This window comes from Musa acuminata, chromosome BXJ2-7, assembly GCF_036884655.1.
Source record: "Musa acuminata AAA Group cultivar baxijiao chromosome BXJ2-7, Cavendish_Baxijiao_AAA, whole genome shotgun sequence".
NCBI lineage: Eukaryota > Viridiplantae > Streptophyta > Magnoliopsida > Zingiberales > Musaceae > Musa > Musa acuminata.
Genome location: NC_088344.1, coordinates 33468458 through 33482096, shown reverse-complemented (window position 1 = coordinate 33482096; position 13639 = coordinate 33468458). Strand labels below are relative to the sequence as shown.

The window sequence follows — 13639 nt, the reverse complement described above, 5'->3', positions numbered from 1 at the left end:
TAGTAAAAATTGTTGACGAGGAGCGACAGGTGAGAAGGTGCGACGAGCGAACGATGATCAAGCAAGTGCAATGAGTGAGCAGGTGATGAAAAGTTTATATGAAATTAATAATTTAAATATAGTAAAAATATATTTTTATCGTTTTCGTGCATAATAATTTAACAAACCATATTATACCTATACTATTATGATCTTAGAATCCGGTGTGGGCCCTCACAGGGTCCATCTACTGGGAAAGAAGGCTTGCCTCTAAGAGCCAAGTTGGCCGCTTCCGCTCCTCGAGCCACCGTGACACTAAAACCTTTTTGCTGCTCCGTTCTTCATGTACGTTTCATCTCCATGACTCTTCATTCGAGTGATCATTCTTTGTCTTCGTCTTCTAGTGCTCTGCACACGAACGATCGGTTTTTGGTTCGAGATCTCGATATTGAACACCTAAGGAAGTTTCGCCAGTAGCATGGCGTCCACCTTCGTCGCTGCTACGGAAGCAGGCAAGGAACAGCAGCACCAGCACCACGGCCGCGAGTGCAACCAGCATCAGCGGGCAACTCCTTCGCCACGGACCCAGAGGAGGAAATGGTCCTCCGTCTCCTCCGCCGGCGACAAAGTGCGTGTGCGCTCCGGCGACGCACGCCGGGTCGTTCGAGTACCGTCTCCACCGAGTCAGCTCTCACGGCCGCTCCACGGCATCGTTCATCGCCTCTCCTAATCACCAGCCGCCCACGTATGTTTCATCCATCCACACCCCTATTGCATGAGAGCTATCTGGTTCACTTGGCATGTGAGACTTCGACTCTGCAACAGCCCGAGAAGTGCAATGAAAAGAGTTTGCTGCAGTGAGTTCTTAAACAGATGATGAGAAGCTACATAACAAAGATGAAGACATGAGCTGAAATTTGAAAACACAATTAGAAGGCATTACATTACGTTTCAATACAGATGCAAAAAGCCTTTAACTCAAGAAAGCTGAAATGGTAGCAGTGATACTTCATACACTCATGTTTGCTGAAATAAATTAGCTCAAGCAAAAGAACAACTTTATTCCACAAATTATGCTGGAGATCTGTAAGTCAAAAAGCTTACACAGTATCAAAAATCAATACATGGTTGCTTTGTAGCTTCTTCACTGCATGAAAAATAAAAAATATTTATTTATTTATTTTTGAAAAGATGTTTGAAAAAGACAGCACTAAAGCACCTTTCGTATATATATATATATATATATATATATATATAAATATATATGTATACATATATGTATATGTATACATATATGTATACATATATATACATATATATATATATACACACACACTCTCATGTAGCCATATCATTGACAGGACTGATGACAAAGTCAAGAATGCTAACCAGCCTTTCCAAAACTCCTATTAAGTGCCATCTGTAGAACACACTGCTGTTGCTTTACAACCAGAACAACAATTACCAACTTACAAGATAGTAAGTGAAGTGTATCCATCTCTTCTGTTGCTACTGTAATGAGCTACTATGAGCAATCTGTATCGACAGGTATATGGAAATTATATGCCAGTAATCCTTTCTGATGGTCCAGAGTTCCAACAGGGTTTCCACAAAGATAAATGGCAAACCTGTCCTGTAGAGACTTTGTGCAAGTTAGCACTCTTGACAGCAGAACTTTACATCAGAAGCTTTCTGATGGTCCAGAGTTCCAACAAGGGTTTCCACAAAGATAAATGGCAAACCTGTCCTGTATAAGCTTTGTGCAAGTTAGCAGTCTTGACAGCTGAACTTTACTGTACCAGCTCTACTCTGGCCGTGCTCAAGACGGTCATATTTTGATGCTTCTGCAACTCCCATTTCAAAATGAGTGCATAGAGTAGCTCATTCCATGTATCTGGAACCCCGGGTAAGCACCAGTGGCTGCAATCCTGCTTGTGGAGGGGGGCAGGTCCTGAAGAACCAAGGTAGAATACTGATAAATGGCCATCTCTCCTTCGAGCTGTCATCTGGGTTATGTTCAGCAGATCCAACTCTAGTGCCTGATTCATAGTTGAATTTGACGAGGGCATATTCCTAAACGGTTCCAACAGATGAGCCCATGCTTTTGATGATACTGTAGATGAAACTAGATCAGGAAGTGTTTCTAAGTGGCAACTCCCTCCTGTTTTCCAGTCCCCACCTCTGCAACCAGTCATACAAACTTCTTAAAATCTTTTCTCACTAAGAAAATAATTACTTTGTAATAAATGAAAACTATTAAAAAATCTTTAGGGAAGAATGAAAATTTTATTTGTACAAACCTGAAATGAACAGGAGCGTAAGTGCGAAAGACAACATGAGTCTTGCTCTTATCGACTTCTTTATGGATCCATTCAAATAATGTTCGAATTGATCTCCGAAAAGCATCATCAACACTCATATCCATCTTCACGTCATTACCTTCTTGGAAGTAGCAACCCCTGAATCAGAGAACATACTTATTATAAGCAAAATACTAGTCAAATCCTATTGTCTACACTTCAACATCCCCAAATATATGTATTGTGCATGAAAGTACTAGTCCTACTCAAGAAAAACTTCAAGGCTCAAGGATATTTTGGGTCATGGGAAAGCTATTGTAGAGATCGAATGACTCTATTAATTGCCATATCTCATCTTTGTTCCTTCATGTTTTTTTTTTTCTTTTTCATCCATTTTGTCCAAAAGACAACAGAACTAGATGTAGCACTTGGAGGTTCTTCTATCATGTAGACAAGCAAAAGCAGGCCCACAAATTGAGTCGTATAGAAATGTTTGTATGAACATATATAATTTTTATATAAGTATCATTGCAAAACGAATATAAAAAATAGTGTACATATAGATGGGAAAATAAAATAGGCTAGAAAATAAAATAGTGAGGCCCTATGTAATAATGATATAAGTTGCAGTGATAATAGTAGAATACCTCATTCCCCACAGATCATAATTCACAGATGTGAAGAATATCCCCATCTTAGTTCACTCCAGATAGGACATATTTAGGCAAGATGCAAATGTGATTATAACTATATACTCACCCTCTAACAGTCTTCTCGTAGTTCCACCAATGCCCGGTGTTAAAGACAAGCACATCGGCATCTTTCCACCTGGTGGATGTCCAATCCAGGACATCCAGTCGAAGTGTAGTCTTAATTTGCTCCGGTAACCCTGGTGGGACACGGCTCTGGAGAACCAGAAACGGTGACCTGTAATACTCCACAGTGCAATTGTATTCTTCAAATTTGAAAACCAAGAATCCCATATGTTTTGTAATTGGGCTACCATTGACTTCATAGATCGAGCTCTTGTTAGAAACCACCATGGAAAGCATGCAGAGGAGGGACTCCCATTGGTTCCTCCCTATCGAATCACCAACAAACACCAACCTTCTGTTCCTTAGCTTCTTCAGCATCTTCTTTGCATTAAATCTGACATTGGATATGAAGAAAAAGATTTAGAACGATTAAGCACTTTTACATTATTACATATAATCTCTATCTAACAAACATCAAATTTAATTTATCGATAAAAACATTATTAAAGGCAAAGTGAAGTCGTGGCATCACATCTGCACAAGTATCACCATGGCAATGGCTCAAAAACTAGCCACTTTCTCCATGCAAAGGTATAATGCATATCTGACTTCACTACTCATTGCTAGTCAGCATGCTTTGCAACAAAGATCGGTCTCACCAGCGAGGGGAAAAAAATATCTCAAATTTCATATTTCAGGGTCTACATCAAGGATTTTAATGCCACCAGCACAAACTGCTGGAAAATGTAAATAGGTCTTTTTAGCAAAGATGTAAATTTCATATTTGAAGAATTGAAGGTGAGTTAAATCTGAAAAAATTGGTGAGTGCCATAACTCTTTTAGCGAAGATCACGGAGTCAAACAAGATTTCTTTTTTATCATTAGCTAGTGCTTCCACACCCATGTCAACGAAAACCAGATAAAACCAAATGGTACTATGCATTAATCCCACCAACTCCAGTTGGCAGCTAAATGCACCGACAACAGAAGGCGGCATGCAATTTTCTAATTCATATTCTGAAGAGTGAAGACTCACAGAGTGAAACCAAAGTTCAATATTCTTATCTTCTCTGTCCTCTTGGCTTGGAAAATGGAAAGATAGGAAGCAAAAGGATGTGGTTAATAAGAAAAGGAACGATTTTTGCAACTAGAAATTAGACAATAAACCACTAAAATAGTTCAGCTCCTGATCGAAGAGAAACCCTAGAATAATAGAGAATAGGAACGATAGAGCAAAAAGAATGGAGTAGGAACCTGGGAAGATCGCAGCCAGCGGGCTGCCACCGCCACTTGGTGTAGAATCGATCGGGTCGCCCGTTCTCCGAGCAGCGGAAACCCTCGTCCATGAAACCACAGTCCTTGGACTCGTACAACGGATACCCCTCGTCCCACACCCACCCCCCCTCGGACCAATCGCATTCTCCACCGCCGCCGCCGTGGCTCTTCCCTCTCTCCCCACCGCCACCCTTCGTCCCAGAGATCCATAACCCCCGATACCCTCCGCCACCGGGCCACACCCAGCTGTAGTCCAAGTGGGCGAAGCAGAGCAGCGAGAGGAACAGGACGGCGGTGAAGACGACGAACCCCAGAAGGCCGACATGCTCGAAGGGCTTCACTCGCCTCACCAGCCTCCCAAGCGCCTCCATGCCTGCCTCCTCTGCCCCTCCTCCTCCTCCTCCGCCTTCCCCCCTCCTCCTCGCTGGCGACCTCGGCAGCAGCGGCAACGAGTTTCTCCCAGACGAGACGCGGCCCGAGACCTCCATGAGCACTTTGGACCTTCTTTTTGTGTGCGGGAGTGGGAAAAAGCAAGCGGAGGCAATCTAATCTATTTTATGGAAGAGAATGAGTTGGAGGGAGGTAGGTTGATGTAGAAGCAAAGCAAAAGAGGACGGCCGCAGGGAGCACAGGCTACCATGGCGAACGATGTTCTACGCTTCTCTTTTTGCTGTCAAAACTCACTCTTGTCGCCATTAGCGACTCATCGTCTTCTTTCGGCGGTCGGTGAGATCTGTAAGCGTCTCGCGACAAACTCGCTCGTGAAGCGAGTAAAAGCAAAAGCTGCACGGTCGAAGAAGACCAAAGCGGCTCCAAAGAACTCGCTCGTCGTGACGACGTGCGTCCACCCGTCAACAACGGCGGGTAATCGGAGTTATTGTGCATGTGGGAGCGGATCGGGTCAATTCATGTCCAATTCGGATTCTAATCGGGTCGGATGTTTATAATTGAACGATGGATCCGAGTTATGTTGCACGTGACCGACAGCGTGGAGGGAAAGAACTCGAGTCTGATCGTGTCAATCCAACATCCAATTCGGATCCTAATCGGGTCGGATGTCATAATCCCTAATAATTGTCCTTTCGGAACCATCTACGCACCAAACCGTCGATACCCAGTTTCTCACCGTCTGGTTGTGTGGCTATCTCCCTCTCTCTCTCTCTCTCTCTCTCTCTCTCTCTCGATCGATCGATCGATCGACCGAAGGCAGCCTTGAGGCAGAGGAATGCAGGACTGAGGACACGAGGTCAGTTTTCTGCCCCTATATGGTTTGATTTCTTTCTGGGGTTCACTCTCTTCGAAGCCGTCACAGTTCGCTTTCAGTGTTCGATTCTTTAGCATTAGATTCTTGGTTAGAATTTCTAGGTCTGGTTACAATGTTTATTTCAGAAGCGGATTAACTTGCGCTTTAATTGTTTGTTAACTTCTTTGTCGAAGCCAAATTTAAAATTGGGGTTCTTGAGTTGATTTTGTTTGTGTACTGTGTTCGATGTGTGGGTAAGTTTTCTGTGGTGGTCGCATTCGGATACATTAGGGTTTTTTCCTCTCGTTCTCTCGAACTAGGAAGACTCTGTGACGAGGGAGACGCTGCCGTTGGCTGCCTAATTCACTGTAACATAACAATAGCTTTGTCTGGGCATCCGATTAAACATGTCTCAGATGGATGAGCTTCAAAGGAGTAGGATTCTCGCCTGCGTCCAGGCATTCTGCGCTGCAAGATATGCCAGGGAGGACAACGTTCCATGTCAGATTGAGGAGGTAACGTGAGAGCAAAAGTGCAATCGAATACGAGTTTATTAGCTTTTCTAAGGATTTAGATTTTGGAACTGATATTGATACTTGAATATCTTTGCCGGCTTCAATTGCCTCAGGGTTTGTTTTTGGGTTCAGTTGGTGCAGCGCTTAACAAGTCAGCGTTGAAAGACTTGAACATCACCCATATCTTAACAGTGGCCAAATCCCTGGATCTTGCATTTCCTAACGACTTCGTCTATAAGAAGATTGATGGTTCGATGAATTGTTCTGTGCATATTAAATTGGTTGATTGCATGACCCACAACTAGAAAGTTTTTTGATTATTGCGTTCTTAACATGTGCTTTAATATGAATATTGGGTTACCGATAACTAATATCTTGCTTGTATCCGAGAACTTCAAATTTGTCTATTTTGTTGCTTTGGGGGCATGAATTATTGAGATTCACCACTGGGCACCATCTGTTATTTGTATTTATTCTGAAACTTAATTTCTGATAATTTGTGTTACTATTTCAGTTCTTCATATTAGTTTTAGTTTTGCTTTATTGTGAGTCCTCAGTGATGTTCAAGAATTGCTATCACTAAATTTTCTGTATGATTGTCAATGCTACTATGATCTCTGGTTCTCATCTCGTAGACTTAATTTAATTTTGATTTAACAGTCTCTATTTGGTCTTGTTGAAAGTAAAAGAATGTCAATTAAAGTTTTGTATGCTCCCTGAATGATTAGAAATTTGAATATCTAATCCCTCAAAGACTGAATATTGCTTTGAAGACTGATTATCTAATCCCTCCTACCATACTTTTCCTTTCTTTTCTCTTGTTAGTAAGTCCAGCAAACCAAAAGTTCCTTTCTTACTGGTTTTTTTTATCAGAGTTGTCATAATTGTTGATCTTTTATTAATTATAATTGATCTTTTGATACTCTTCCAAGACTGAATAGATCTCCTTTAAAACCATGGAGGATTTGTAACGATGCCAGACTGTGTTCTTTTGCACTGAATTCTGCTGGATTGACTCATGTAACGGTTGCATCAAAGTGTCCTGAGCTGAATCGTACTGACCCAACCAGTATTTTGGCCTTTGACCTTTACAAGAAGGCTAAAGTAGGACCGCTTAGGCCCTGACTATGCCCTGAGCTGGCGGAAGAGGGTCTGAAGTTGGGCAACATTGCAACTAACTGTGACCTGCATTGTTCAGATCCAATGTGTTTCCTATTCTTGCAAGTCAGGTTCTCTTCCATTTGGCATCATATTGAAAAGCTTTCAGATTCTTTCCTAAGCAAAGGTTCAATTCGACAGTTAAACTATAACGTAGAGCAATTTTTTTAAGCCTGATTTCTGATATAGTCAGATTGAATTCGTATTGGTTACTTGGGAATGATTACAAGTATATCTATCACCAATTTAATATCTGCCAGTTATGTCATTTAAATTAGGTCTCTTCTCTTGCTTATGAAGGTTGTTTCTGTTTTGATTTCCTTATCATTATATATTATATAAGGAATCTAATGTGCCCTTCTTGTAAAGATGATGCAAAACATAGAGATGTTTTATTTTGCCATTCGTTTAGGGTGATTGCAAAGGATTCTCACTCCATCTCTATCCCATAATTGGTAGCAATAAAATGTCAAGAAGTTCTAAGAACACTTTTATTAAGAAATAAGTTCTCTGAAACCAACAGATGTGCATTTCTTATCCCTCAATAAATACACAACTTCCTTTAAGTATATAAAATTCTTGGACTAATTTTTTTTTTTCCTTTTTTATTGTATCTAGTGTTTGACACCCCAGGCACAGAGTTGGTTAAGTATTTTGCTGAATGCTTTAGTTTCATCGATGAAGCTAGAAGTGCAGGTGGTGGCGTGTTGGTTCATTGCTTTGCAGGAATGTCAAGAAGGTAAGTTTGTTGTTTCCTGCTAAGCTGGTTTGAAAATATTATTTAAAAGAATAATGGAGTAATTGATTCAAAATTGCATTGTGAGTTTCAAACTCCAAGGTCTTTTATAATTTTACACGAAGCTAACATCCGGATGCAAAAACAGTATTTTTCAGGCCTAAAAGATCTGGAGTCACTTGTATTTATTTGTCTGAGATCATAATTAGATCAATTATTTTTCTGAGTATCCTCAAAACAACCAACAAGAATGTTTCAAAAGCATATTCAAACACACAATTTTATTTACATAATTCTTGATGCATAACAGATGTGCAAATATTGATTACAATCAGAATATAAATGTGTCACTAACTTGATCAACCATCTTCATTGAAGACTATGTATCTCATCATTTCCTAAAGGGTCTTAATCATAAAGGTCTAGTATTAGTTAAAATTGTTAGTAGTACATCATCTCAGCAAGTAAATCAAGCTTGCATGATGAAATTCAGGTTGCATTAATATATAACTTAACTAATCTAATAGTAATTTCCAAGATAAAGTATGGCAGGATTCAAATGCAAATCCTGGTAAGAAAGCACTACTGATGGTGGTTCCAATGGAGATTCATAATTTTGCGTATTTTCTCTTTGGTTCATAAATTTACTAGGACTCATCAAAGCATATGTTAAGTTTCAAATCTTGTATGAGATAGTTTTGGTTGACATATGATCGTGTAGGCTTACTGTAATTAGGCTGCAGCTCTAGTTTGTGGTACAAGTATTCGTACTAGGTATTACATTTATATTGATATGCAATATGAGGAAGGCAGTCATATTTGGGTGGCTATTCTGAGTCATCATTGTTTGTGATTCTCATTTTACGTATAATTATCATTTTATGTGGCTGGAAGTAGCATCAGATCTCCACAGCAATTTCATTGTATGTAATGTGATACATTCAAACTTCTTTGGATGTTGTATTGCAATTCATGTGGCATATAGTTAGGTATCTTAACAGGAAACATGTTTTCTTGGCATGCCAGTTGCGGTATGCGATACTTTTTTGGCAGCAATCTTGAAAGACTCTGGATTGATGCCAAATGCTGTGGGATTAAATTAAAGAATATATATTTGGAAATCTTCATTTTGTGGTGTGGAAGTTCTAAATATTTGAAAAAATATAAAACTTGCACATTTTTTTCTGTAATCAACTAGCTGCTAATAGTTATTTTACAGTGTCACTGTTGTTGTTGCTTATTTGATGAAGAAGCATCGGATGAGTCTTTCAGATGCATTGTCACTAGTTAGGAGCAAACGACCACATATAGCCCCTAATCATGGTTTTCTTACTCAATTGGCGAACTTCGAGAAATCTCTTGGCGGTAATATACAGATACAATACTTTTTTATTTAAAATATTTATGATTTAAGATATTGTTCCGCATCATTTCTATTTGATGTTTTGGACATAAAATAAGAATTAGTGACTTATGAAAATTCATATTGATTTGTTTTCTTTTACCTTGAAGATGTTTCCATTGTTTCAAAATTTTGGAAGCTTTAACTTTGTGCTTCCAAAAATCCTAGGGAAAAAAAGCAAGACTCTGACAGCAGGATACTTGAGCAGGATACCGGTGCTATTCCACATAAATAAACTCCTCGTATGCACCACAATCTTTGTTTTTTGTTTCCAAAAGTTTGATACAAGAAGTTTTTATTTATTGTTTTCAGAATCCCTCAAAAGCAAGAAAAAAAAACATACGGGGCTTGTTCGCAGAAATCTAGTTCCTTCATCTTTTTTGTTATTTGCTTTCTACAATCTGGATGAGGGTGCTAAGTGATGTCTGTGCTAATTACATGTTGACTGCATAAAATTTTGATCATCATGCTATTTATCCATTTGTGCGTCAGCATCACAAGGTGGAACAGACACAACAAGCAATCTGTGTTAATATGTAGTATACTTAATCATGGACAACTTATTATCTGAATGCTTTAACACAAGTGTCCTAAAAGTTGCTGATCAAATTTTCTTCATATTAAACAGTGAATCAAGGCTCGAGTTCTAAGTTGATCCAAAAGTCAACCTTTGGAGGTTATATTTCTTTTGGGACATTTTGAAAGCTTTGTTTTGTTAAGTTACTGTGAAAGTTCTGTGGGAGCTGAAATGCTCTCTTATCAAAGGATTTCTTGTACATGTCTTTTGGAGAATACGAGCATGCGATGGATGAACTATTGGGACTTAAATGCCAACACCTCAGGTTCTTCACCAAGGCCTAACTAGGTTGGATGTATTATTCTTTTCTACAAACAAATTGCTCACATGTACTTGTCATATTATTGTAATATACTTGCTCTGATCGCATGACACAGCAGAAATCCCTCTTCTAAAGTGACATTATGTATCTAAAAAAAATGTGTTCTTTTCCAAGTTGAAATGATACGCTCAGCATATTTGTATGTTGTGTTGTTATCATATTGTTGTTATCATAGATACCTTTGCCAGAAGTTTGTGATGGTAGAAGACTCCTAAACGCATCTTCTTTACTGCTGTCATGATAAATAGTTTTAGATTATTATTGGTGCTATTCGAACCCTAATCGGAGTTGGTTATGTTGCAAGCTGGGATGATAAAATTGCATTCTTGTCATAATCACAACTACTCTGAAGGGAATGAAGCAGCATAAATTGGATGCAGAGCCTAAAAAAGCCTGATAGCAGGAGGTATGACATCTATTCATACTATATTTATTCATAAAGTGAGCAGTAAAACAACACAAATTACATTATTATTTTGAATATCTTTATGTGGATGTATCAACTTGTGCAGGATTTTTAGGTAAAACCTATGCTTCATCACAGTTGGCATGAATCCAGTGCAGGTCCTCTCTCTTATCTCTGTTGTTTATATATCTTTGCACATGAAGCCTAGCATATATTTTAATTAATATATGCAAATAATAATAATAATAACTATTTATTTTGATATAGCAAAAAAGAGAGAGAGAGAGAGGGCAAACTCTCGCCTTCCGCTTCTCAAGTAGTATCATAATTAACTTTTGCCAAAATTTTCATTAGATATGTAAGATGAAACAATATCTAAAAATTACTGCATCTTGTTTAAACTATATAAATCAAGATGCAATTGGAATAATCTACACTGAGAAATGAGCTGATGATATGAGGATGTGATTATTTGACGTGCAGGCCATGCGTCCATGGAGGCATGAGTCGGTGGAAGGAAGGAGGGAGGGGGAGTTAACGGCAGAAGCGCTTGCATGCTTAGGGTTGGGAGAAACCCGTGAGAGCGTGAATGCCACGGAATGAATCATCATCGTCTTCCTCGCGACTGAAGTGACTCACTTCTCCCTTCCTCCTTCCTCCTTATCAATGAAGCCGGTCCAAGTTTGTGATCAGCGAGTGCAGTCAAACCCACCCCTTCTCGTGCGTGCGTGCGTGCGTGCTGTGGTGGCCACTCGGAGTAGTAGCTTGCCACTCCGCTCACGAGGGCGCAGCCACGCCATTGAATGCCGCCTCGAGGTCCGCAACCCCACTCCACTCTCTGCTCCCCCTCCACCCTGCCTGCCTGCATGCATGCACCACCGGTATTAATATGTGGTCATGGTTAGGGTTTCAGCTGCAGTTCCCCTCCCTCCCTCCCTCCCTCCCCCCGCAGCCATGTCCCACATCGCCGTCGAAAGGAACAGGAGAAGGCAGATGAACGAGCATCTCAAGGTCCTGCGCACCCTCACCCCTTCCTTCTACATCAAGAGGGTAAGTAAACCACGTCCTCCCTCGCTGCTCTCCGTGTTTCCTGATGTGCGCTCACCGATTGATTGGTTGATCTCTGTGATGTGCTATAAGGGAGACCAAGCATCCATCATCGGAGGAGCCATAGAGTTCATCAAGGAGCTGCAGCAGGTCCTGCACTCCCTGGAGGCCAAGAAGAAGCGTAAGAGCTTGAGCCCCAGCCCCACTCCGAGCCCACGGCCGCTTCTCCAGCTGACATCATCACCGACGTCCAGCAGCCCCGACACGGTCAAGGAGCTCGGCGCCTGCTGCAACTCCCCCGTCGCGGATGTCGAGGCCAAGCTTTCCGGCTCCAACGTGCTTCTGAGGACGCTCTCCAAGCGCATCCCGGGTCAGGTGGTCAAGATCATCACCGTCCTCGAGAGGCAGGCGTTCGAAATCCTCCATCTCAACATCAGCAGCATGGAAGACACCGTGCTCTACTCCTTCGTCATCAAGGTTTGCACCCTGCAACCAATCATCATCTCTCTCCTTTTCAGAAACCGATCATCATTTTTTTTTTCTCCTCGATCATAAGACTTGTAGTGGAAGAGAAGTCTGATTCCTTATACTTCCTCGATCTGTTGTTCTTGTTGTTTGCAGATTGGACTCGAATGCCAACTGAGTGTGGAAGAGCTTGCGTTAGAGGTCCAAAGGAGCTTTTGCGAAGAGATTGGGTACCCAAGAAGCTTAGGTGAATAGTAGTGTATGAGGTAGTGATCAATGATAAGTAATCATATATCTTTCACATATAAATGCTAAGCAAATAGAATTCCATTAGTGTTCTTAATCTCATCCATTGAGTTATGAGTGAGACATAGAATAGAAATCACATCGAAAGGATCAACTTTTCCTATTAATTCTTAATTTCTATGGGTGCATGACAAAATTATGGTCTTGCAATTGACCTGCTTTTTTTTTTTTATTCTTTTGTGATGGAAGCTTAAGATCTATAGAGTGCATGAAATCTGCACTATCTAATTTCTTGAGTAATTCTGGTTTGTCTGCAAATGTTGGGGAGAACAATGTTTTTATTAGGATAACATTGGTGCGTAGGATGGAGAGTGAGAAAAGGATTAAGAATTAAAAGAGTTGGGTGATGTGTACTGAGTGTGATCCATAAGTTAATAACTTAAGTTTTTAGATTTTATTTGTGTTTGATAATGATCATCCCACATATGTAAATACATTTAATGTAGATACATTTAATTGGAAATAGTTTCCATTACAAGTTCTAGTGATCATCACAAATATGAGGTTCTTCAACTGTTGAGAGGACCAAATTACCAAATCCTTCATGTTTAAGGAACTTGGATGTGTTTAAAGATGCTTTCTATTGCATGGGAAGATGTGTAGGTTATAGATGGAGAAGTTTTGGGGATCCAATTATTGACTCAGTTGTAGTGAACTACTATGTTGACAGATAATTCTGACATATCTACTTAAGATCAGATTTAGTATGGGTCATAGGATTCATCAAATAAGATAACAAAATATGACAAATTGGAACCCTAATCCTCTTCTTTTAGTTCATGGGCTTGGAGGAAGCTACCTATGATCAATTGCAGTGGTTGTCATGCATATTAGAAGAATAAAGTAGAGCCTGTTTGATGAGAGGATATTTATTATCACACAAAATAATGAGAGAGAAACAAGAGATCCATATTTATTATTCACCCTATTACCGCTGTTGTTTTTGTTGTTGAACTTGAAACATCACAGTATTCATGGAGCCCTTAATTTGTCTTAATTCTCTCTCTACAACCACTGTAGAGATTATCACTAGTAATTACTCTTGAGTTGATGTTACAGAAAAGATAGCATTGTGTCTGACATTATGTTAGTTCATTTTGGTTGATATTGTTATTTGTTATAATGTTCAGCATATTCATCAAATTAATGTGTG

General features: G+C 39.9%; 2 protein-coding genes across 11 annotated transcripts; one reads left to right on the top strand and one right to left on the bottom strand.

Moving 5' to 3' along the window:
- Nucleotides 1-1359: 1359 nt before the first annotated feature.
- On the bottom strand, nt 1360-5189 carry LOC103992441 (protein trichome birefringence-like 10). The gene is made up of 4 exons (XM_009412136.3): nt 4289-5189; nt 3039-3428; nt 2280-2438; nt 1360-2160 (listed from the first exon to the last, which is right to left on the bottom strand). The coding sequence occupies exons 1-4, from the start codon at nt 4795-4797 to the stop codon at nt 1770-1772; spliced, it is 1449 nt and encodes a 482-aa protein (XP_009410411.2). The 5' UTR covers nt 4798-5189; the 3' UTR covers nt 1360-1769.
- Nucleotides 5190-5399: 210 nt separating this feature from the next.
- On the top strand, nt 5400-12636 carry LOC103992440 (transcription factor MUTE). 10 transcript variants are annotated; one of them, XM_065118154.1, is made up of 9 exons: nt 5400-5555; nt 7844-7964; nt 9992-10228; nt 10567-10668; nt 10775-10826; nt 11152-11484; nt 11582-11718; nt 11809-12192; nt 12337-12636. In XM_065118154.1, the coding sequence occupies exons 6-9, from the start codon at nt 11472-11474 to the stop codon at nt 12433-12435; spliced, it is 633 nt and encodes a 210-aa protein (XP_064974226.1). In that variant the 5' UTR covers nt 5400-5555; nt 7844-7964; nt 9992-10228; nt 10567-10668; nt 10775-10826; nt 11152-11471; the 3' UTR covers nt 12436-12636. The 10 variants fall into 10 exon arrangements, 9 of the variants coding, with proteins under 9 accessions (XP_064974226.1, XP_064974232.1, XP_018684547.2 ...); XR_010488817.1 differs by lacking the exons at nt 5400-5555; nt 11582-11718; nt 11809-12192; nt 12337-12636 and adding exons at nt 5562-6067; nt 6181-6316; nt 9181-9326 and having other exon boundaries at nt 9992-10039; nt 10129-10228; nt 11152-11456; XM_065118160.1 differs by having other exon boundaries at nt 9992-10668; nt 11574-11718.
- Nucleotides 12637-13639: the final 1003 nt, after the last annotated feature.